The sequence below is a fragment of the Balaenoptera musculus genome, chromosome 2, assembly GCF_009873245.2.
Source record: "Balaenoptera musculus isolate JJ_BM4_2016_0621 chromosome 2, mBalMus1.pri.v3, whole genome shotgun sequence".
Classification (NCBI taxonomy): domain Eukaryota; kingdom Metazoa; phylum Chordata; class Mammalia; order Artiodactyla; family Balaenopteridae; genus Balaenoptera; species Balaenoptera musculus.
This window is the reverse complement of record NC_045786.1, coordinates 21037697-21061174: the sequence shown is the minus strand read 5'-3', so window position 1 is coordinate 21061174 and position 23478 is coordinate 21037697. Positions and strand designations below refer to the sequence as shown.

At 42.2% G+C, this 23478-nt stretch overlaps 1 protein-coding gene across 4 annotated transcripts in view; it reads left to right on the top strand.

Annotated features, from left to right (window-relative positions):
- CELF2 (CUGBP Elav-like family member 2) overlaps positions 1-23478 on the top strand; it is a 525035-nt gene that overhangs the window by 217659 nt on the left and 283898 nt on the right. Inside the window, exon 1 of one of the 4 annotated variants that reach the window (XM_036842570.1) lies at positions 3466-3706. The exons of 2 other annotated variants lie outside the window; for them this stretch is intronic. In XM_036842570.1, coding sequence (XP_036698465.1) covers positions 3633-3706 — 74 coding nt within the window. In that variant the 5' untranslated portion in view covers positions 3466-3632. Of the gene's footprint in view, positions 1-3465; positions 3707-23478 lie in introns of those variants that run through there. One more of the 4 variants, XM_036842571.1, reaches the window with a different exon arrangement.

Sequence of the window (23478 nt, the reverse complement as noted above, 5' to 3'; positions counted from 1 at the left end):
GACTGTCTACTGCTTTTAAAGAGATTGCAACCCGTGACGTTATGCATAGGAATAATTAAAAAGTGGAAATTTGTCACAAAATATACAGGGCTGTCTGCAGGAGAAGAAAATTAACTGTTGGGTTATCAACGTGCATCACTATCTATCAGACTCTAGTCTCTAAGTTATGGTATAAACTGTGCAAAAATGTTGAAAGATCTATAGTCAGGGGGCTCTATCCTGGTTCATTGATGAAGGTGGGTGATAGGAGTAGGATACCTTCCATTCGAGCAGTGTGACTCCATTTACAAACGCGTTTATTAGCATTCTGTTTCTATGGAGAGGTTTTTGGGTTTTTAAAAAAAAATGCCAGTGATAATTCAGTGCTCAAACAATGACCACTGGAGAAAACTCAGTTTGAGATGAGGCATGGGGAGGGGGGGTGTGCTGAAACAGCACAGTGCACCCAATTGCCTGGGAAGGGCTCATATAAAATGAGGTAATTCAGAAACTTTCCCTTGAAGTGCTTCCAATTCTTGAATTGCCTTTTGTTTGGGAAATGAATAGCAAGTTGATTAAAAAGAAAAAAAAATAGACAATTAGGGATGGTAGGGGGATGGGCTTCGGGAAGAGCTTAAGGTTTTTCTACAGTGAAGCTAAAATGGTGAGGAAACTGCACTGTTCCCAACAGCCCCGTCCCCAGGGATGTCAGCACACAGAGGTGTCACCTACCAGGTCAGGTCCAGGAGGGGGGCTCGCTCATGGCCTCACGCCCTTTCACTGCTGTTGATAAGATCCTTGGCTATAAAATAGCTTCACTGAACCCCACGTGTTTAGCAGCGGCCCAGACGAGCTGTCTGCAAAGTAATTCCAACTGCCAAAACATGATACCTGATGGCTCGTTATGGCGTGAAAATTAAAAAAGGGGGCCCCCCGTCGAGTTGTTTTAGATTTTTTTTTTTCCTTCTGGCAAAGCAGTCAGATGAGAAATTGAAGCTTTTCATCAGGTGGTATTTGGTTGGGTGTTTTTGTTTTTAAGCTCAAGAGCTTTTAAACTTTGTATTTTTAAAAAGAGCTATTGTGTAGGTGCTGTGATCATGGAAACAAAACCCTATAGGGTGAGTGTGTGTGTGTGTGTATTTTGTTTCTCTTTGGCACCTAAATTAAGTGCCTATGCAATCACTCTATTATTTATGTATTTGGCAGCCAAACTATTTCAGCTCAGCTACATCCAGAAGCTTTCCTTGGTTCCCGTTGTCACTGTATTTCATGTTAGAGTTTTCTTTTATATCTGACCCTGGTTTTGCTTCTAACTTAAAATGGCAAAAGCAAATGTGCTTTGAAAACTCTGGGGCACATTGTAGTTTTTAAATAAGGCAGTAACCTATGCACTAGTAATTCTTTCTCTATGACCTACTTACATACTTCTTCACCCTTCTTATAGTATGATTAAAAGCTGCTTTGAATCCACTATTGCCTCAAGGGATTTGAGCCTAGACTTTAACAAACTGCTGAGAAGGCTTAAGTCAGTAAGAGGCCTTCCCTACAGCGTCTCCCAAATAATTCACATGCAATTAAAGAGAGAATAAATATTTCAGAAGTGTGTTAATGAAGCTTTTTCTACCTTATAGAATGTAGATGTACATGGCGCTTCATTCCATAGCGGATTTGAAAATATTTTCCTTTTTGATTAATGCAGTTGTGTTTTGCTTCTGTTCTGGAGGCCGGTTCTGTTAGTTCGTTCTTCAAATAGTTTTATTATAGAGTCAGCTGCTTATATACATTTGGGAGTTATGTAAATAATGTCTAGAAAATCAGGAACTGTCAAGGTTTGTCTCATTTATCTGGCTAATTACTTTATTAAGGTTATTGAAAGACCAACAAAATTCTTATAATTTCAAAGGCAGCCTGCGGTAGCTAGGGTAGGGAAAAAATGTAGCTTAGTATTATTAGGAAAAGTTGGGGCATTTGGGGTATAAGAATTGATTTTACCGCATCTGTTTTTCAGTTCTTTATGAACCTAGCCCTGATTCCTCAGAAAGGCAATATTTTCAACTGAAGGTTAGTCCTAGCCCTATATCTGTCTTGGAATTAGAACCATCTTGGTCAAAAGCCAGATATGTTGTTCAGCTGAAGAAGGAAATCAAGTCAATTAAGTATGGACTTAATTGAATACACCAGGCCTGTTATTCTAAATTGCTCAATGCAGCAAGCCTGGATTTACAATTGATATGTGGATTTAATATTGGTATATAAATATCCATTTTTCTTCATAATCTCTAAAGATGATCAGTTCTCATTATAACACAAGAAACTGGTGAGAAAAGATGAAAACAATTTTTTCTGCATGTTGTCTGATAACATTTAACACCACGTGATACAATTAACTCCACGTGACTTAGTTGTTTAACCCTCTGGCTACTGTGAATACACCCCCAAGTGTGATATGTCATTTCAAAATAAAATTTAAAGTGATGATTAATAAAAGAGGCAAACTATAAGACTTCTGGTTTGCAATTTATGAGGCTGCTTTAGAATGTGAAATAGGCCACAAAGAAGTTTTACAGACTGGTGACATTGTGAGAATTTCAGTTTCATCTAAATAACCGGGCAACAAAACAATGATGAGAGCGCCAAATTAGAACATCACCATATAAAAATACTTTTAAGAATTTTCACAAGTCACTTGGGAAAATTAAACTCCCTTCTTTGTGAGAATTCTGCCCTATTTCTCAGTTCCTATTAGTAAATCGGTCACAGATCTTAAATGAGTATTTAAGCTTCATGGCCATTACAGGCCTAACACTTTTCATGAAGCCACACTGTTGGTTTTTAATCATTGTATTAAATACTTCGAAATGACCCATTTGCGATGTATCGTTTTAAAAGAAAACGTGCTTTATCACTATTTTTAGTCCCGTGTACTTCTTAATGTTTTCAAGATGATACAAAAGGAAATATAATCGTGCAGAGACTGATGAATCTTTCTCCTTGTAAAGCACGGAAAAGTCCGCAAATGTCACTTGGGCCGTTTATCTGATATTTACTTTGGCTCAACCACGAATGCTATTTCAGTTGAGTTCATACACTGGCGAGCACAGCCCACCGGGGAGCATTTAAACAAACCCCCGTGATGATTCGTCTCTCGTGGCTTCAGTTGGGGAGTTTGGGTGCGCTCGTGGAGTGCACCGGCCTTGGGCAATACGGTGGTACTAAACCCACGACCAGCGGTGGGTGAGTCGGGCCTCGTGCCAGGCTCCTGGAACTAGGGGACCGGACAGAGTCAGCGCCGGGGACGAGTGTGCGTGTCTGGACGCCGGGGACCCTAGGCCGGGGGGCGACTTGTCCAGGGGGCGGTCCCTCCGCCTCCTCCTCCCCCCGGGGGCCGGGCGTGCGGGCCCGCAGGGGTTAAGCGGCGGCGCGGCGGGCACGGAGCTCCGCCCCCGGTCGCCGCACCTGGCGCTGGGCAGCCCGCGGCCGGGGCGCTGGCTGTCGGCGGGGATTGGCGGAGAGCCGCGGAGAGAGAATGTGACAAGTGCCGGCTCGGGCGGCCGCCGCGGGGAGGCCTTGCGCACCTGTCCCTGCCCGTCTGCGCCGCTCGGCCGCGCGCACCGCCGCCCCCCACGCCCGAGCGCAGAGCGCGCGCCGCGAACATGACTTCTGCCTTCAAGCTGGATTTCCTCCCGGACATGATGGTTGAGGGCCGCCTGCTAGTTCCGGACCGAATGTGAGTTTGGCCGCCCGGCCGCCTCCGGGTCGCCGGCCCGGAGCCCCGCGGAGGGAGAGGGCGGGCGGTGGCGCTCCTGCGCCCCGCGGACGCGGGGGGTGGCTCCGGTTCGGCCGCGCCCTGGGGTTCGGAGCCGGCGCTGGACGCGGGGTGGTGGGAGTGTGTCTGGAGGAGCGGCGGGGACCAGCGAGCGGGGCGCGGTAGCCGGGGTGGGGCGGAGAGCGTGGACCGGCGAGCCGGACGCGGGTTCCCGGGGTCTGGGCTTGGGGTCCGGCCCGCGGGGACAGGCGAGCGTGGCGCGGCGTCCCAGGGTGGGGTGCGCGCGTGCACGCTCGTGTCATTTGAAATTCGGGGCTGCTGGAGCTCTCGTGGCCCATTTAAAGATCCCTTCTTACCAAATTGCTCGCTTCTCTGACTTACCCTTTGCAAAGATTGCTTTCCTAGGATGGGAGAGTGGAAGGAGGGGAGAAGGAAAAAAAAAAAATGGGTGGGGGAGATAATTATAAAGCATGAAAATAGCCAGGTGTACTCTGTTGCAGAAATTAGAGGTAATTTTTAGGTAATCACGGTGGTTTGTCTGATATGCAGTCTATAATTTAATAATTAATGTGATTCTGGTTGTTTTACACGTCGTCAAACTAGAGTAGAGAGTTTATTGGGAGAAGTCAAGAGCTGGGATTCCTGAGGAAGGGAAAGTATGCCTAATTTTTCTTGGTCTCGTTAGTCTTGATAGGAAAGTCACTCTGAAGGCAGCGGGATCTGCTTGTACTTCAGGAGTGTTTGAAAAGACGACCTAGAAGGTTGTCAGGAGTGGCTCTGAAAGGTCTGTGTCAATTTCAGACTTGTCTCTTGTCAGGCAAGAAATGTGATAGTGAATCTAGGCTACAATTAATCGAGTGAAAAAGGGACTGCTATCCTTGGTAAGAGTACGTATAAAATGTTTCCTATTGTACACACCCTGAGATAACATTCATATTATTTCTGGCACTTTGCTCTATCCTGTGCAATTTTCAGGCCATTCTGAGCTTTATGATCCATTTCCCTGGCAACTAACTTTCCCCTACGGTGCTAGATTCTTTTTCTAGGATGTTAAATGTTATGAGCTGAGAGATTCTTGAGAAACTCTGCAGTGGCCAATTATTTGAGCCCCTAGGATTTGGGAGAAAAAAAAAAAAAAGCTGGGGAGAGGGATGAAAGTCTGTTAAATGTGAATTGTCCTTCTAGTCGATATTAAGAATGTTAACTTGCTTTTACACATGATCAGGTTCATTGTCCCAACTAAGATAATCAGATAATGTAGATTAAAATATTGAATTTCCCGTTGGCAGTTTTCTCTGTGAAAGTAATCTTGATTAGTACTGTTCCCATGATATTTGTTTTGAGAGAGCTCTGTCCTCTCCCCCCTCTTAAAATGGCTGTCTGTATAGGCGTTTAATACATGTTTGCACATTAGCTAGTTTGAAAGTTCCGTGTTTTCTCCTCTGTAAGAGAGTTGGTGCCGAACCAAAGAATTGGCTTGATAGTGGTTTTGAATCGATGGTCACCTGCTAAGAATACTCTCTGAATGTAAAGTGTTAATGGCCTCTGAAAGATGCTATCTCTTGTCAGTTAAATTATTAATTATGGAAGTTTAATTTGTCCTTTTCATTTGGTGGATGAATGTGGCTCATTCAAACTGTTTGCTCTGAATAGAGCCTTTTTGTCTTAGTGATGGAGTCTGCTAGACAAATCCTAATATAACTTCTACCCACTTCTCTTCCATGTGTTAGTTATTTTGGAATCAAACTCAAATTGATTTCAGTGTTTGTCAACTCTTGCTTAATTGAACCTAGAAAAAAAGAAAAACAGAGGACTTGTAAATGATAACTTTATTATTTGTTTCCAAGATAATGATTTTATGTTTCCTTAGCCCTGAGATACTGTAGCATGTTTTCCGAAAGAGTTTGTAATTAACTCACGTTAGAGACTGTGTTTGGGGAATAGGGGTGCGTGGGAAGGAATGTGATAAGCTGAAAATGCTTGAAACCCACGCGAAGTATATCTTATCACCAAGATAGCTTTGCGGGTTTATTGTTTTCTGGACCGGTGGTTGTTTATGGTGTATTGCCATTCGGACTAAATTGCCGTCAGCTAGATTATTGGCCTGTTCCTAAAAGGAACTTATATAAAGCACAGGGCTTTTCTGGTGTTGATTTTCTAAAGCAGTAGGACATATTTTCAATGACGTTTTCCCACAAGAATATATTAGATAAGTTTGCAAGATGTAATATGTTTGAGTCCTCAAGGCAGATGAACAAATAGCTTTTGAGGTAAATGATTACGCTTCATGGCCCCATGAGCCATCAAGTGTTTAAAGAGCCCAGATCGTTTAAGGCTCTGTAGTGGGTGTAGAATTGTTATGACACAGGCTTCAAAGTCTTGGGGTTTTAAATGTTCAACATCAAAACTGTACATGGAAATGGACCTTTTAAATAATCTTAACTATCACAGTTTTGTTGTCTTTGTGTTTAGAATGTCATTTGCAAAAAAGCGTAATGAAATAGAATGTCATTTGCAAAAAAGCGTAATGAAAATAAAAACAACTGATATTTAAACAATTCTGTTTTAAACTGGGGCACTTGGTTTTGGATTGGAGTCGGGGATGAACGTCTTTCTTTGTTTCACCTTTCGAATGATCGTATGTATGCATTGGGCTTCTTTTTTTAATGTTTTTGAATTTTTACACAAATTTTAAACAAAATCTAAGTCATGCTATCTTGGAATTGAGAAATTACAGGTGGAAAAATCTATGAACGCACCTTTAAACATGTTAGTTCAGATTTGTGATGTTAGAATAAGATGCTGAGGAGAAGCTACACCAGTAAATTAATACGAAATCTTATTTTTTTCACATTCGGTTAGTAAGCTTACTGACAAGGAGAAAAAGTTATCCTGACTCAACTTGGTGCATTAACCTTTTTGTTGAGTCCTCCCAAGTTGGGATAACCGGAAAGATGTCTATCAGGGTCTAATTAAACTGGCCAGCAGTTCTAAGGACATAATTGTTAAAGTTGAAAGAGGCTTTGGAGACCATCTCACCAGACCTCCTTGTTTTATAGATGAAGAAGCTATTAGAGGGGCAATGGGACCAGTCCAAGAAGGCAGTGTAATTACTGTTTCCCTCTCTCCACTAAAATGAGAAGAACATGAGTCATTCATTGAGTGCCTGCTATGTACCAGGACACTTTACGTACACTGTCATAGTAGATATGCAAGGTGGGTATTGTACCCATTTTACAGGTGATACTTAAAGAGATTACATTCTTGCACATGCCATGTAGGCAGTAAATGGCAAAGCTGTGGTTTGCTTGTGTGTGTGCGCGCGCGCGCGCGTGTGTGTTATATAAATGCATGTTTAAGTGTTGATGAGGAGAGAAGAGAGGACTGAGTTTTTGTTGGGAAACCATAATTGTCACTTGAGAATGATGGAGCACGATAGGAAATACATATCACCGATTCAGGATTGACTCTAATTTGATTCTAATTTGATTCAATTAGTGAATTGATCACTCTCTTGTTTGATTCAAATTCACACTGTTATTCCATATGCTAATGAACTAAAGAGAATATACTTTAATTAAAAACTTTTTTTTGTTTACTGAGTACCAGCAAGATGAAGGTCAAAGGCATTGAGTTCCCTTTTTTTTTTTTTTCCATATGGCATATAAAGTATATTTAGGAAGTGCCATTACCAATAATAAAATACAGCACTGAGATTCGTCACCCGATTCCTTGATAGACATGAGAGGAAATTAAAATGCAAAGACTCTAAAAGAAGAGCTGTGTATATGGTTCTTTCAGGAAATTTTTAAAGAAGCATTTTCAGGTGGGATTTCTCAGTGCCTATTTCAGTATCAGCTGCTTCCTGAAACCGAAAACTCCTCCCACATTGGCATTTTAGAACACTAATGTTATCTTTGATCTGGGTTAGAGGTATTATTTTAATTGTTGAGTATTGCTATTTAAGTGTAATTTGCTGGATTGAGATTACTCTGGCATCTGTTGATGAGATGCGGTGAGCTGGGAGGAATAAGAACCTTGCAAGACAAGATGAAAAGAAGATAAGATTTTCAGGTATGAACCTAGTGGTTCATGGGATCATTAAGAATGTTTTCCGGGGCTTCCCTGGTGGCACAGTGGTTGAGAATCTGCCTGCTAATGCAGGGGACACGGGTTCGAGCCCTGGTCTGGGAAGATCCCACATGCCGTGGAGCGACTAGGCCCGTGAGCCACAACTACTGAGCCTGCGTGTCTGGAGCCTGTGCTCCTCAACAAGTGAGGCCACGGCAGTGAGAGGCCCGCGCACCGTGATGAAGAGTGGCCCCCGCTCGCCACAACTAGAGAAAGCCCTCGCACAGAAATGAAGACCCAACACAGCCAAAAATAAATAAATTAAAAAAAAAAAAAAAGAAAAAGAAAAAGTGTGAGTCTGGCTGGAAAGATTCCTTAAAAAAAAAAAAAAAAAGAATGTTTTCCATCTCTGAGTGTTTACCTACTCCCCCCACCCCTGCTCTCACCACTATAACAATGGTATATTTGGCCTCTGATAAAAGACTACAGTTTCCTTCCTTTTTTTACATAAACCCCCAGACTTTTCATTTCTCCTTACTCTTACCTAGTGGTTTTCTTACAAGTTCAACACTCATTACCTTCTCATGAAAAGACGGGTAATAATCTGATAAACGTGATCATGGTTGAGGCTTATATGTAGACATGGATGATGGGGGGGGGGGGGGGTCTGATGTCACTGTAGCAACCAACCTCACAGCTGTTTATACTACCAGTATCTCTTATTTGCATTTCGTTGGAAAACCTGGGTATTTTCAACACGTTACAAGGAGCCCAATGATAAATCAATAAGTCATTGATGTCTTTCACTTCCTATGCTGAACCTCACCCAAACTTAAAAAGTCTTTATTTCCAATTTAGAGTGTTAGTACTGGAGGGTTTTGTTTTTTCAGGGGAGGCTTGGATTTTTGCTTTGTGTTGGTGGATTAGGCCATCACGAAGAGTTAGCTATTTCTCAGTGTCATATTTGTTCTACAAAACTGCGGAAGGGAGGCTTTGGAAAGTACGAATGATTTCCAGTTCTTTAGCACCTCCCCGTTCTCGTGCCCTTGTGTGTGTTTCCACTATCAGGGAGCTGGTGGGGAATATAAGGAAGCCAACGACGGTGCTGTGCTACTTGTGTAGCAGGGCAGAAAATGCATTTTTATTTTTCCTTAAGAAAAAGCTCTTGCTGAACTTCAAGGGAAACGGAGCTGCACATTCCTGGAAAAACCTTGGTGGGAAACAAAAACTAATTAGCACGGTAAATGTGATGCTCGCAGGTAATTGTAAAATAATTATCCCCCTTTAGCATCATCACTGTTTAATTGTGCCATCCAATATTCTCATGCTCTGAATCTAGATGTAAAGGGATGGAAACCCCCCCATCTCCTCCTGGGACTGTCTTTTTCATTTACTGTGAGCTTTAGACTCTTCCGAAAGGACTTTAAAAAGAAAGGGGGAAACATACAGGGGATTTTCAGCAGCTTCACTCTGCCCATTTGTTCTAAATCACGACAGAAAGTGATTACTCCAACTAGTTTTATAGAAATACAATTCCACTTATGTGGTTGAAATGCCTTGTGAGCATATTTGAGATTTACGCTTGCACAGTGCTACCCCCGGAGTTTTATGAACAGTCGGTTTTATGAACTGCAGATTGTATATTATGTTCAGATACTGAGAGTGATGCTTTAAAATCAGCTGATGATTTAAAATGGAATGCTAATAAATATGTAATCATATGGCTCTCAAAATGACAGATGAGTACAAATTCGGTTTTTGGTTAAATTTTAATTACTCCATTTGAATGAATGCCTCAGAGCCAACTTGCTGGCAAATTACTAGACCCATTTTTTTTTCAGTTTTCCCTCCTAAATATGTATGTAAATTAAGTTTAGGCTGCATTTAGACTAAAATACCATTTTGGTTTATTATTCTCAACTTTTCTGCCAGACTTATATGGCCTTTTACGTAAGGTCAGATTTTAAATAAAGAAACCTATTTGAAAGAGACCTCAGTTTAAATGATCTGTGCTCCCTTTCCATCAGTAGAAGGGTAAGAGACAGAGAGGTACAGGATTCCTTTAATAGTGATAGTGCTTTAAAAATGGGGTACGTGAAGTGTTTGGATTTTAAGCCTTAATAATTAAAGAAGTCAGAGGTTTGTTTTCTCGGGGAGATTGTTTATGGCTCTGTCATGACGATGGAAATCAAGTTCCCCCAACCCAGCAGCTGCTTTGTCTGACATTTATAGGCTCAAACAGGACTGAAGATTTCCGAGGTTCACAGATGATGGTGCTGACTCACTCCTCAGAGAGAAGGCAATTAATTTCAGCTGATTTCTTTGACATTTGACATCATTTTTGCCCAGCTTTAAAAAAAAAATTTTTTTTTTTGAGTGTCGTGGGAGTGAATAGTTCTTCAGCTTCCATACTAGGATCGAAAATTCTATGTTTTTATGTTGAAAGGCTTAATTTTTGTGTCTTTTCAGAAGGGAGTTCATAGCTGGACTTGGGCTCATTAAATTTTTTTTAAATTTAAATTTGTTTATTTATTTTTGGCTGCATTGGGTCTTCGTCGCTGCGCGCGGTCTTTCTCTAGTTGCTGCAAGCAGGGGCAACTCTTCGTTGCGGTGCACGGGCTTCTCATTACGGTGGCTTCTCTTGTTGCGGAGCATGGGCTCTAGGCGCGCGAGCTTCAGTAGTTGTGGCACGTGGGCTCAGTAGTTGTGGCACGTGGGCTCAGTAGTTGTGGCACACGGGCTTAGTTGCTCCGTGGCATGTGGGATCTTCCTGGACCAGGGCTCGAACCCGTGACCCCTGCATTGGCAGATGGATTCTTAACTACTGCGCCACCAGGGAAGTCCCAGGCTCATTAAATTTTAAGGTGGTATTTTAGATCCTTTTCCTTGAATGATGTCTTCCTATCTCCTGGTCTCCTCCAATAACAGGAAAGTTGTACCAGATTTATGTGACACAAAATCAGTTGGTCCTTTAGGCTAAAAGAGGAAAATAATGTTATTCACCTGACTGTAAATGTGTATATAAAATGTGTGCACACACATGTATATATACATATGTATGTAAATATAGGTGAAATATATATATGGAAAACTAGCTGGGGCATAATTCCTCACTTTCTTAAAATATCTTCCATTTAATGGCCTTTGGCTCTAAAAGTTAGGAAATACGTGTACAACGTAACATGTGTTTAATGGATTCTTACATTCATAACTGAAACGTTTAAGATTCAAGAAGGTTTAACATCTTGACCAAAGATGTACCTCATGTTAGTGACACTGCTGGAAGTAGTTCTTAGGACTTTGTTTTGACTCTTTGGCCCAGAACCTCAGAGTAGCTTTTGTTAAAGGACAGAAAAGAGGTTCACTGTGATGGTTCTGTCATACCTTCTGGGTGAAAAGCTGAGACGCTTCCCACCCAGTTGAGTGGCTTTTCTCTCCTTGCCAAAAAGTCCCCAGACTTGGGGACGTTTCTCAGTTGCAATTGAGTTGTTGCTACTGTCAAAACCTTATAGGTTTCAAGTAGGAAGAAAGAAAGACTCTTCACAGAAGCCTGACAGTAGACCCTCCACTGATATTTTTTCGTGTAGACACGCTGGTGCCCATCAGACCAAATTCCTCACCTTGTGCTTCTTGCCTGCTGCCGCCATCTTGTATGGTCCAGACCATTATCCCATAGCTTCCTATCACTGTTGAAAGGAGAACTCAAGATTTTGATTGTGTCTAGTGGGACTCCAACACATCAACTGAACATCTTAAAAAGGCTAAAGTTATGGGAGATCTATGAGGCTGTAAGGAGGTAAATTGGTGTAAACCTTCTTCAACATGCACGCACACCTCTCACCCAGTTGTTTTCTCTGTGCGTCTCCAGAGTAGACCTTGGGCGTCATACAGGTGAAGCAAATGCAGGCTGAAATCTGACATTTCATTTTCTTCTTGGAAAAAAAATCTTTGGGGAATAACAAAAGTGAAAGATGATAGGAAAAAGCGTAAGGAAGGAAAGCTTTTGGTAGCGGACTAACGGATATTCATTTTGTTCTGCTTTGACGCAGCGCTCCTGATTCCTTGCACCCTAACCCAGACTTCTTTAGGTCATCAACGGCACAGCTCTTCCTGAAGTTCTCTTTCTGCCTTTCCTAGGTTTTCCTGATGTATATCTTTCCTGTTCTTTTATTTGAATCTTCTCTAAGATTCAGTGGGCTTCTCTAAGCCCCATTAATTATCCCTCTTCTGAGCAGTTTCCTGAATTTCAAGAGAAGGGGCCACATCCGTCCACAACACAGTTCTCAGAACCACAGCCTTGAGAGGGAGGACAGCGCCCAAACACCTTGGTCATCACTCGCAGTAAATTCCACTGGCACAGCTGTGTGTTTCTGTGCATAAAACTATATTTTGACTTCCTAGGCTATAGAGGGGTGTTGAGTTTTCTGGGTGGGCAGAAGGGCAGCATATTTCGAATGATTAACTTTATGGATGTCATTGTCTTGGCCCGCTATATTTGGCTCTGCTGCAGCTGTGTTTGCCTTCTCAAAATTGTCACCAGGAGGCCTCCAACTGCAGTTATTCCCTTCAGTTCGTGCTTGTAACATCCTTCCTTGTGGCTCCCGTGGTCCACCCCGCCATCTTGCGTGGCATCAGGATTCAAAGGCAACACGCAAGCCCTGATGGCTGGTGAACGCGACTGGCGGCTCCATCTCGAGACAATAATATTAAGTCACCTACATTTTACATTCTAATGCGACCTGTCAGGGTACTTCTTTCTTTTCACAAAAAGTCCACATTTTCCTCTTTTTTCCTCCTTCTCTTTTCCTCTTCGACGGCAAAAAGTTGCTGCCAGCATCTACTGACGGGCAATATTTCTTCCGTTTCTGTATTACTAGAGCACTTCCGAGCAGGTTTTCACTTACTTCTGGTGTTTCCAGGTCCCTCACGGAGCACCGTGTTGAAGAGGAGACTTAAAGGCAGAGCATTTTTTTTTCCTATTAGTTGAGCCCCTGCCACAGAATCTTCTTGAAGAGTTTAGGAAAGATTGTTCTTCGTATAGAAACCATTTTAATTCTGTTGGCTATGTGTGAGTTTTAACCTTGAGTTAGAACTTCCTCATGGGTCGTTTCTGCTTGTCAGGGACGCTTGCCCTGCGTCGGGATCTGCTGTGTGTAGCAGAATGGCATCACCAGCGACATGGCTTTATGATCTCTCCAGCAATGCATTAGAAGGTCATCCTTGAAGGCTAAGGGTCCTTTACTAAACAAGAGTCTCCTGCCTTCTCCTGGCTTGTCTTCTGACTTGTTCCATGCCCCCTTCAAGTCTCAGGTGACTTGTCAAGATTCCTCATCTAGAAAATAAGGATAATAAGATACGCTTCTTACCTGTGCCCCAGAATTATTGTGAAGCTGATGTCGGGAGAGGAGTTATAACCTAAATATTTTACAGCTTTGTGGTACTTAAGATCACTGCAAGTTCACCTGCCTTTCCTGGGAGAATGAAACTCAGGGAAACTTCATTGAAACTGACCAGTTAATGTTTCCTCCCTCAGAACATTCATGCTTTAAAGTCTCAACCAAAGACCCATAAAGCAGTATGGCTTGCATATAGATGTGCAGAAAATGCTCCGTCCCCAGGACCACAGTAAGAAGACTGATTTTTTTTTTTCTCTCTCTCTCTCTCCTCTCTCTGCTTGATGATTGAGAAATAAAATACAGTTTGTGTTCCAACTGAACTCGTGGTCAGACCTTGCATTCTGGGATGGGGTGAAGCAAAAAGCAGTATCTCCATCCTGGTATCTCCATAAGAGCATTAGGAAAAGCCCATCTCTACATCAGCTGAAATAGATCTTGATTTTCTTATGGAAGGAGACTCAGCTGCACCATAGGAAGGCTGCTTCTCACGTGATGGGACTCCTAACCCCAACAGAAACCCAACCCTTAAAAAAACAATTTCAGTGATGTGAACGTGGAGGCAAGTATTGTAGACCCTGCCACCTGCTGGCCTCGTTAGGTGCTCAGGCCACAGCGTGCCAGGAGAGTCTCTGAAGGAGGAAATGACTTGGAAGAGGAATCAGTGATTTTAGGAGTTGGCACAATGGGTGGAGGTGTGCATCCCGCCGCAGGATTCATCATAGTTATTGTTTTTCTGCTCTACTATACAGGCTCTTCTCCTCCTGACATAGCCAGTAAGGTCCTTGAAGTCCTGAGAAGCCAGAGCTGCTACAGCTAGTGTGAAGGTTTGCTCCTAACGTTATAAGTCACTTGATTGATTAAGAGCAGACATGATCAGATTCAGTTGGGAAGCTCAGAGCCTCCTCTGAGTCCATTAGCTGAGGAATGTCCTCCATGGTGGGCCAGAGGCCACGCAGCACCCACTCTGGCCAAGAGAGTGATGTTGCCTGTGAGACACCGCCCCCCCCCCCGCCCCCCAGGCCATGAACGTGACCTCCCAAACCAAGAATCCCTTGCCCCCATAGCAAACCACTTTGCGCTAGGCTGAACTCGGGCACTATCCGAGATGACGGCTGTTTCTGACATTGTCGGGAGAGGAACATGAGGTCTCTGGATGAAATCTGGCAGAATCTTTCGAGAAGGGTCTGCCTCGCAGATACTACAAATGTTTCTCTACAAATTGATGAGTTCTTTGTAATTGGCACATTTTATCTTAGCGTCAAGGACGTCTAATTGACTTTATAGGCAGCCTTTCAATTGGGCCAAGATTTTGTGTCCAGCTATCATAAAAAGTGACCAAAATTAGACTCTTGTCGGCCTCAGAAGCCACGGGATGGCCTTGATCTCACCTCTGACTGTGTCTTGTTTTTTTCAGGTCTACTCAGAACGTGATACTTGTGATCCAAATTGATTTTGAGTTGTCTGTTCAATAAAATAATGATGTCTACCTAGAAGCCAAAATATGTTTTTTGGTGTCAACAAAACTGTAATTCTTTGACAATGAAATACTTCTTTTTAGTATGTTTCTCCTAATTCTGATCCCTAATGCTTTAAAGGATGTTGCCTTCCTGTGGGTACGCTTTCTGAAATGTTTTATAACATTTGCTGTTCTTGATTTAGGATATACTGTGGGTCAGCCATTAAGCTAAGGGATTTGTATAAATTATCAGTAATCTTCAGAAAACTTTTGCAAGGTAAGTTGTATTGTTCCAATCTTGCAAATGAGAAAAGGGAGGTTCTAGAAGGTAAAGGCACGTATCTGTATCCATTTCCAAAGCCTGAGCTCTTTCTACTGTGCCAGCTTCCATTCTGCCCCAGAAGGTTGCTTTGTCTTTTGAGGGATCCCTAGAACCTTGTATGACCATAAACAGGTTGAACTTCTAGATGTGTTGGCGAATTGGCAGCTGAGTTTGTGGATCCTTAGTATGAAATAGTTTCTTAGCTATGACCTAATAATAATAACCTGCTTTTTATGTGCTCATTCACATAAATTTCTTGATTTTGTTTCATAGCCAGACCAGTTTCTGAGTTTAGAAGGCAAGAGTGTTGTGAAAGTTGTCAGAAGAAAGGGGCACCATAGCAAAGTCAAGATATCTTAATGCCAGAGGCAGGGTCTGACTTACAGCTGAGATAAGGAAGCAGTTAACATTGAATGTTAAGGTAGCTCCTTATTCTTCATTTAAAAAGATTATTGTCTGAAAGAGAAAAACAAATACCGTATGCTAACACATATATATGGAATCTAAAAAAAAAAAGGTTCTGAAGAACCTAGGGGCAGGACAGGAATAAAGAGAAGAGACAGATGTAGAGAATGGACTTGAGGACACGGGGAGGGAGTAGGGTAAGCTGGGACGAAGTGAGAGAGTGGCATGGACATATATACAATATCTAATGTAACATAGATAGCTAGTGGGAAGCAGCCGCATAGCACAGGGAGATCAGCTAGGTGCTTTGTGACCACCTAGAGGGGTGGGATAGGGAGGGCGGGAGGGAGACGCAAGAGGGAGGAGATATGGGGATATATGTATACGTATAGCTGATTCACTTTGTTATACAGCAGCAACTAACACACCATTGTAAAGCAATTATACGCCAATAAAGATGTTAAAAATAAATAAATAAATAAATACACTTAAAAAAGAGAGAGAACTGCCTCTTCCAGGAAGAAGTTTCTTTGGGGGATTTCATTAGACACCTGGCATCCCACCCTGCATTTACTTCCAACTTCCTGATTTTTGCATTGATTTAGAGGAACACCTTTCTCAGGGTGCCTCCAGCCCATAGTGTGCCTTCTTGTGAATTAGAATAAAGCTCTTGGGTGGCATTCGGTCCCCATTGTCCCCCTCATGTGGTGACTTGCTGCTGTGTCCTTTCTATAGTTACTTGCAGTTTTACCTCCTCCTTCATAAATGAGCCAGAGGGGTCGGCAGTAGAATAAGCGTCTCTGAACATGATAACACATGGATTTTAGATGATTGACAGTGGTGACCAACTCAGCCGTGGCCCCTGGTCCCTTTCAAGTGTCAGTACACCTTTGACCTTTCCAAAGCATTTTGCTCAAGTGCATAAACATTTGATGGGACTCTGGGTTTTCAGCAAATCAGAGATGTGTGTTTCCTGCGTAGCTATCCAGAGTAAAGGAATGGGCAGTAGAAAAGTTAGCATAGAATTCATGCCTGGGTTGGTCTAACCCACACCACCATTTCATACCACATATTAGCTTGTTGAAATGCCTTTACTCTTAGCAGGAGACGCGCGTTGTAACCTAAGAGGATGTGATTGGAGTGGAGTTTTCGTGCTCCATGTGCTTATTGTATTCTTGCTACTGATGCAAACATTATCTGTAATTACATTTTCAAGTGACTGAAAATTGCAGGCTTTGTTGAACAAAAATACAGCCGAAGAATGGAATGTATATCCACTCCACCCTCATTATAAGGCTTTCAGAAATCAAACTATAAGGCCCAATGCTATGGCTCTCAACAACATGATACCACCTCCATTCTCTGATGTTTGAACACTTCGTCAAAATGCTGGGTTCCCAATGATGATCATAAAATTGGAGGAAAACGTTGTTACTCTTTTAGTACTTTGCCGGCTCCATTGTCAGTGCTGTCACAGTCACAGCGCCTCTCCCAAATCCTCTCCTTCCAGGATGTAAAACCAGAAACCACGATTTGATTTAGATCCAGGCATGGTCGGCCAAGTTGAGGGAGTTGGCTGAGGTGAAGACATTGTTGCCTTCCTGGGACAGATACTGTTATATCTGTACAACATTATATTGTCTTCAAGCAGCCTCACCTCCCACCTAGGGTGCAATTAAAAAAAAAAGATTGCCCCCATGGGGACCTACTGCAAGGTAAACTCTTGCCTTGGTCTTAGAGCCTGGCCATGGGACAAGGAAAACATTCTGGCCAACCTTGCTCTTCTAGACACAGGATAAGACCCCATGTCTAATTTCAATGAGAGCTTAAACCACGTGGAATTTTAAAAAAGAGAATCTGACATGCCTGACCTTAGTATTTTGCTCATCGTTGATTAGCATCTGAAAATCCAGGGAACCCATGAAATAGAAAATGTTCCCTGGTTTTTGGTGGAAAGCAAACGGGAGGAAGAAATTATGGTGACGTTGTTATTGTTAATTTGTTTATAAGGTATTAAACTTGTCATTTTCATGATGGTTCACAAAATCACAACTCACTCGCTAGGCCCTAGTAGAGTTCAAACTCTTAGCAAAACTAAAGAAAAAAATCATTGTGATGCTTTAATCCAGAAAAGGAGCAGAGCAAATACTTGAGTCAGGCTGCTCAGAAAACCCACCAACCTTTACTGATTCTGTCGAGTTCTGCCCTTTCAGGTAGGACCCCCATGTGTTTAATAGGTCATAATTAAAGTGTGGACAGTTGAAATCCATTTAGTTCTGGTGTATACCTGGTGAATTGGATGCTCCCGTGTGTGTGTTTGTGTGTGTGTGTGTATACATATACACACATATATATGTAACCTTTTCTAACAAATTATACACTCAAACATGTGTACAGTTGGATTTTGGACAAACCACTTTATACTGTAATAATAAAGTTACGTTCAGTATTTTTAACATTCATGGAGCTGAAATGAGATAATTTGGAGGTCCAAGTAAAGGGCTTTCTATGTAATACAACACATCAACAAGGGTAGTGTGTGTGTTTCATTTTTAAAAATGTAAAGGGATTGTTGTAGCTGTTGACGCTTCTTTTGCAGCGGAAATTGAGACCTAGCCAGTCTCCATAATATAATTGCCCGATTGTGAGGTATAAATGAGGGCAGCTTAATTTGTGTATTTCATCAATTCTCTCTGTGGATTACAAACACTCCTTCATGTTCAGCAGCACACTTTTTTTGACAGGTTATGTGTTTATGTCTGTAAGTGCCTGGGCTTCCAATAGCTTGAGCTCTTAACCAATCAGCACAACTTACTTTAAGAAATGTAATTAGCCTAGAACCAAAGTTAATTAGCTTTTAAAGTTGTCTGATTCTCGGGTTTCTTGTTTGCTGCTACAATAAATAGCAAATTGATTCCACTGTGGTGTAGTAGGCAGAGCGGGAGCCAGGAAGTGTGTAGTCGTTTTACAGTTTGTCCTGCAGATTGAATAGTTAAAATTAAGTTGGACAGCTGTGGAGTTGAGGATTTATGAGTCACAGCTGACCTATTATTTGGCTGAATTGATCAGTTGTTCTGTGGAAACCACCTAAACATTTTCTGTACTGAAATCTGTGTTTCTTTTTTTTTTTTCTTTTTATAACTCTGAAATTCCTGCTAGTGAACAAGAGTTGCAGCGTGTATTGTCAACCTCAACACAAACATTTGAAGTCTCATAATGTACTGAATGGTTACTGCCTGTTCTTGGTGTTACAAAATCTTCTAGAGTGTTAACAGTGGTTCATATTTTAAGTTAAACATTTGGTTACTCTGAGCTTTTGTCTCTCACTTTGTTTCTTTTTCTGGGATATACTGGTTTAAGATGAAGAAGGCTTTGCACTATTTGCTTTGGGTTCTGTTAGATTAGTAAAGGATTTTCTTGTTGGGAAATAAAAATTTAACTGTTACATCTTTCTTAAGACCTTCATATATTTTGGAGATTAATCCTTTGTCTGTTGTTTCATTTGCAAATATTTTCTCCCATTCTGAGGGTTGTCTTTTCATCTTGCTTATGGTTTTCTTTGCTGTGCAAAAGCTTTTAAGTTTCATGGTGAGTGGGAAGCTGCTGCCTATCACAAGGAGATCAACTCCATGCTTTGTGATGACCTAGAGGGATGGGATAGGGAGGGAAGGAGAGAGGCTCAAGAGGGAGGGGATATGGGGATATATGTATGCATATAGCTGATTCACTTTATTGTACAGCAGAAACTAACACAACACTGTGAAGCATTTATACTCCCATAAAGATGTGGGAAAAAGAAAAAAGACCTTCGTTCCGCATCCTGTAGATCAGATGAGGGAAATATGATATTGCCTCATCAATTTTTTTTTTTCTGCTATACCTAGATCCTTCCTAGAATCCTTACAAATATTATTACTAAGAACACTAAGTGGAAGAAGCATGGTCTCTTGGTGGTGATGTGCATGTACATTTATGATCTTGGGCATTTGGATTGTAGAATCCAGGCAGCCTGAGAGATGGGGGAAAACAACAGGATTGTAGAATCCAGGCAGCCTGAGAGATGGGGGAAAACAACATTAAACAAAATCTGTAATATTGCAGTTCTTTCCCATCTAAAAAAGCCGCAAGAGTAATAGTGCCTCACCTACTCCATTAGGTCTGACTGGATCAGGTGTGATCCACAGAAATAATTGTGCAAGCAAAGAAATCTGGATTTTTATCCTGTCGAACCTTTTGCTCCCTCAACTTCCTTTAGACAAACTCTTGGTTTTACTCTAGCTCTAGAATCTCGAGAACAAGTAGGCACGGAGAGTGAAAATGAGCTGATGGCATAGCCTCCACTTAACTGGTGCTCCAGATATGACCCCCAGGTTGGAACTCAAAACACAGTGCGTATGTGTCTTGGTTTGCTGGGATACTCCCAGTTTGTACCTATCATCCTGGCGTCATCACTAATAGCATCCGCCTTTCACTCTAAAAAGTGTCCCAGTTTGGATGATAAATTACGTGGCCCCCCCTTTTCATGTCTGATCTTGTATCACTAGGTTTCTTAAATATAAACATGTTTGCCAGCTTTTAAAAGTCTATACATAGGACTAACCCAAACCTTTGCACAAAAAGGGTTATCCACGCTTTGAAATGTTCAGAAAAAGCGATTTCTAGCCTCTCTTTCTCTGGCCCATTCCCTTACCTAAAGTTATTCAAAATTGAACAGAAGTTTCCTCGCTGTTTCTAATGTGTTAGTACCGTGCTGGGCACCTTGGGACAGGCTAGCTCATTAACTTATGTTTCTTTCTAACCAAAATCTCTTGTCCTGGGAAATTCCCGTGGAGGGCTTTGTCTGATCACCCTTCCCCCAGCACATAGGTTCAGTGTTTGAGGACCCTGAGACCAGATTTACAAAGCTGCCTTTCCCTTCAGTTCCGTTAAACTCATGAAATAACTTTGCCCCATTCTGGAAAGCTCAACTAGGTGGCTCAGTTCTGTTAAGTTTCAGTTAGAGCGTGACGAGGGCCAGAAAATGATCTGATGCGCAGGCTTTGTTTGTCCTCACGCTGCCCGTGGTGAGACAGTAACAGCCGGAGCCCAGCCAAGGTATTAATGATGACCCCAGGGTGCCCACCTATATTTTTGAATTTTAATCTCTGGTATGCGTTTTTGTCCTCTTCCACACTAATTGGTCTTTCTCCTTCGGTGCTGGAACTTCAGAGGATCTGTGCAATCTGTGTTTAAAATCGATTTCCTGATTTTTAACATTTATACCCAGCTGTTTGTTATTCAGCGCAGCCGTCATCATCGGAGTCTCAGTGGACCATGTAATGTGCAGCTGTAGCCAGAAGTAACGCTTCTGCTCCCTAAACGCTTCCATTAGAAGCTTAGAGGGGCTAAAGACTGCTGATGACCAGGTTGCCGGCATTAATTTACCCTCTGGAGCTACACACATTCTGCCTGGCAATCGTATTTCACGACCAACAAGCAGAGCAGTGTTTGCAAGCTCCATCCCTGGTAGTAATGTTGACACGGTATATATCAAGTACATCCACACTGATATGAAAGGTACTTGTACCGCTAATTCAGGCGGCAGGAAGCTGTCTGTCTGATCTGCATGCATAAATACTCTGGAAGTAAGGTTGCTCTCAAGAAACGTCAGCCAGGATTCATATCAAACCTTGGCCCAGATTAAAATAGGTTCATAAACTAGTCTCTTGAAGAGAACATTTCTTAGGAAAAATCATTTTAGGATCATTTCTCTGCCGTCTATAGTCAAACCTTGTTTCTAATTTGCATTTATTATTCAAATCTGTGTTTCCTTTTGTAGTTGTATGATGTATCTTTGTTTAGAGGCTACAGCTTCTACCAAATTTAATTACTTCCCTCGGAGGCTTTAAATTGAGGGCAGCTTCTATTAATTGTTAATTACATTCCCCTGCCATTTACACAGCAAAGGTGCAGTTACTAAGTGAGGGTCCGTTCTGTACAATGATAAGCGACTTCTTCAGTCTCAGTATTTATGTTTCTATGGGGACCGATTTTTATTTCTCTAATCTTATCTTTTATTAAACATAAAAGTAGACATTCCAGTGATATATTGGCCATTCCTATGATCCAGTGTTGTTGTATATCCCAGAGAAATACGTGGGAATCATATTCGGCTCTGTGTTGCCATCTGGTGGTGTCTTGATCTTTTTTAGCCTTCTTAGACCAGTTTCTGATGAGAAGATGGTACCCCAGGGTCTGTTCCTTTCTTAGTTTTACCCCACAGCCTCTCTGGGGATTTAAAACTAGCCTCATTCCCCACTGGTGGCCGAGGGAAGCATCAATATGGCTCAGTGTTTTTTGTGTCATTAAGTACGCATTGCATGTCTTCTAGATATTAGGCATCTTGCATTACTCAGTCTTTGATTCTCAGCTTGTCGTTCTCAACCTTCCTTTTCTAGACGGCTTATATCCTCAACTAGCCTGTCCAGCCTGACTGGGGTGGCGGGAAACTGTGTCTCAGAGTTTGATCTGGGTTTCTATCTGGGTGTCCTTCGGTGAGCCGTGTTTCTGCCTCGGTGGCCGGGCTTCGACTCAGTCGTGGGAGCTGGTGGATGGAGTCCGTCTGCTCAGTGATGGCTGCTTCCTGAGTGAGAACCCTTGAGTTGGCCGCAGTTCCATTTCAACAGTTTATTAAGAGCACTATGAATCTCAGGAAGGGTTTGGTAATTTACTGAAAAAACAGTGAGAGTTGTTTGTTCATTTATTTATTAGACGTGATATTTCACAAGATTAAGTTACCTCCCAGCCCAGGCTGGGCTATTTCATTTCTTACTGACATTTCCATCTCCTCTTTGAAGTGGATCTGACATAATAGCTGGTTTTCGTGCCATGATGTGCTTCTGTTCCATAGCCCCAAAACTTTAAAAAAAAAAAGTCATAAAGGTAGAGAGCAAGAAAGAACCAAGCTATAGGTTGAATTAATGAACAGGGCAAAGTGAAAAGCATTAAATCCTTCGTTATCGAGGAGCTTAGGTTTATAGCAAAACCAAAGTGATGTTAGTTTGTGGTTTTTAGTGGATTTTGTCAAAATGCTTGACAGTGGGGAGGGGGGAAGGGGAAGGGTAAACTGGGATGAAGTGAGAGAGTGGCATGGACATATACACACTACCGAATGTAAAATGGATAGCTAGTGGGAAGCAGCCGCATAGCACAGGGAGATCAGCTACGTGCTTTGTGACCACCTAGAGGGGTGGGATAGGGAGGGTGGGAGGGAGGAGATATGGAGATACATGTATATCTATAGCTGATTCACTTTGTTATAAAGCAGAAACTAACACACTAAGCAATTATACCCCAATGAAGATGTTTAAAAAAAAAATGCTTGACAGTGCCTAGACCTCCAGTAGATAGCCGTGCTAAATTAGAAATCTACCATCTCTGATAGCAAGAGATGCCAAAGGCAGGCATGTGCAGTGCTGTCTGTCCCTCAGCTGCTAGAGGTGGCTGCCTCTGGAGGGACCAAGCCACACTGGGCAAGGAGGAGCCTGGGTCAGATTGGGGCATGGGCGGGGAACGACCCACTTCAGCCTCATTGGAGAAGTGACTTCCCTCTACCCCACCTGCATTCCGGCTTCTCTTTGTGAAATCCTCTTGCATCTGGCCTATATTCTTAAGGAGAAAAAATAAAATAAAAAAAGCTTCTAATTCTTAGAAAGAATGTGTGGAAGGTGATTTGCACTGTGTTACATTGCCAGGCTGTGCTGGTGGAGGTATGTGGTGTGTGGGGCTTATTAAGTTATTGATACAGGAGGGTTGTCGACTTAGGCAAGGTGTGAAGATAATCCTATTAGAAAGTGATTACTCTTCTACCGGAAATGCATTAAAAGAGTTATGGTGCTGGGACAGAAGGAATCCTGACAGAATTTCTGGGATCAATTCAATATTATGCAGTACACAGCCATCAAAATGAATTCTAGAGTGAAGCTTAGAATATCCATTGCAGCACTGATTTCATGCATATTATACCCATCCATGTAGAGATCAGACATACATTACAAATGGAGGTGGGGTTCAGTGCTCTTTCTTAAGGATTTTTTTTTAAAAT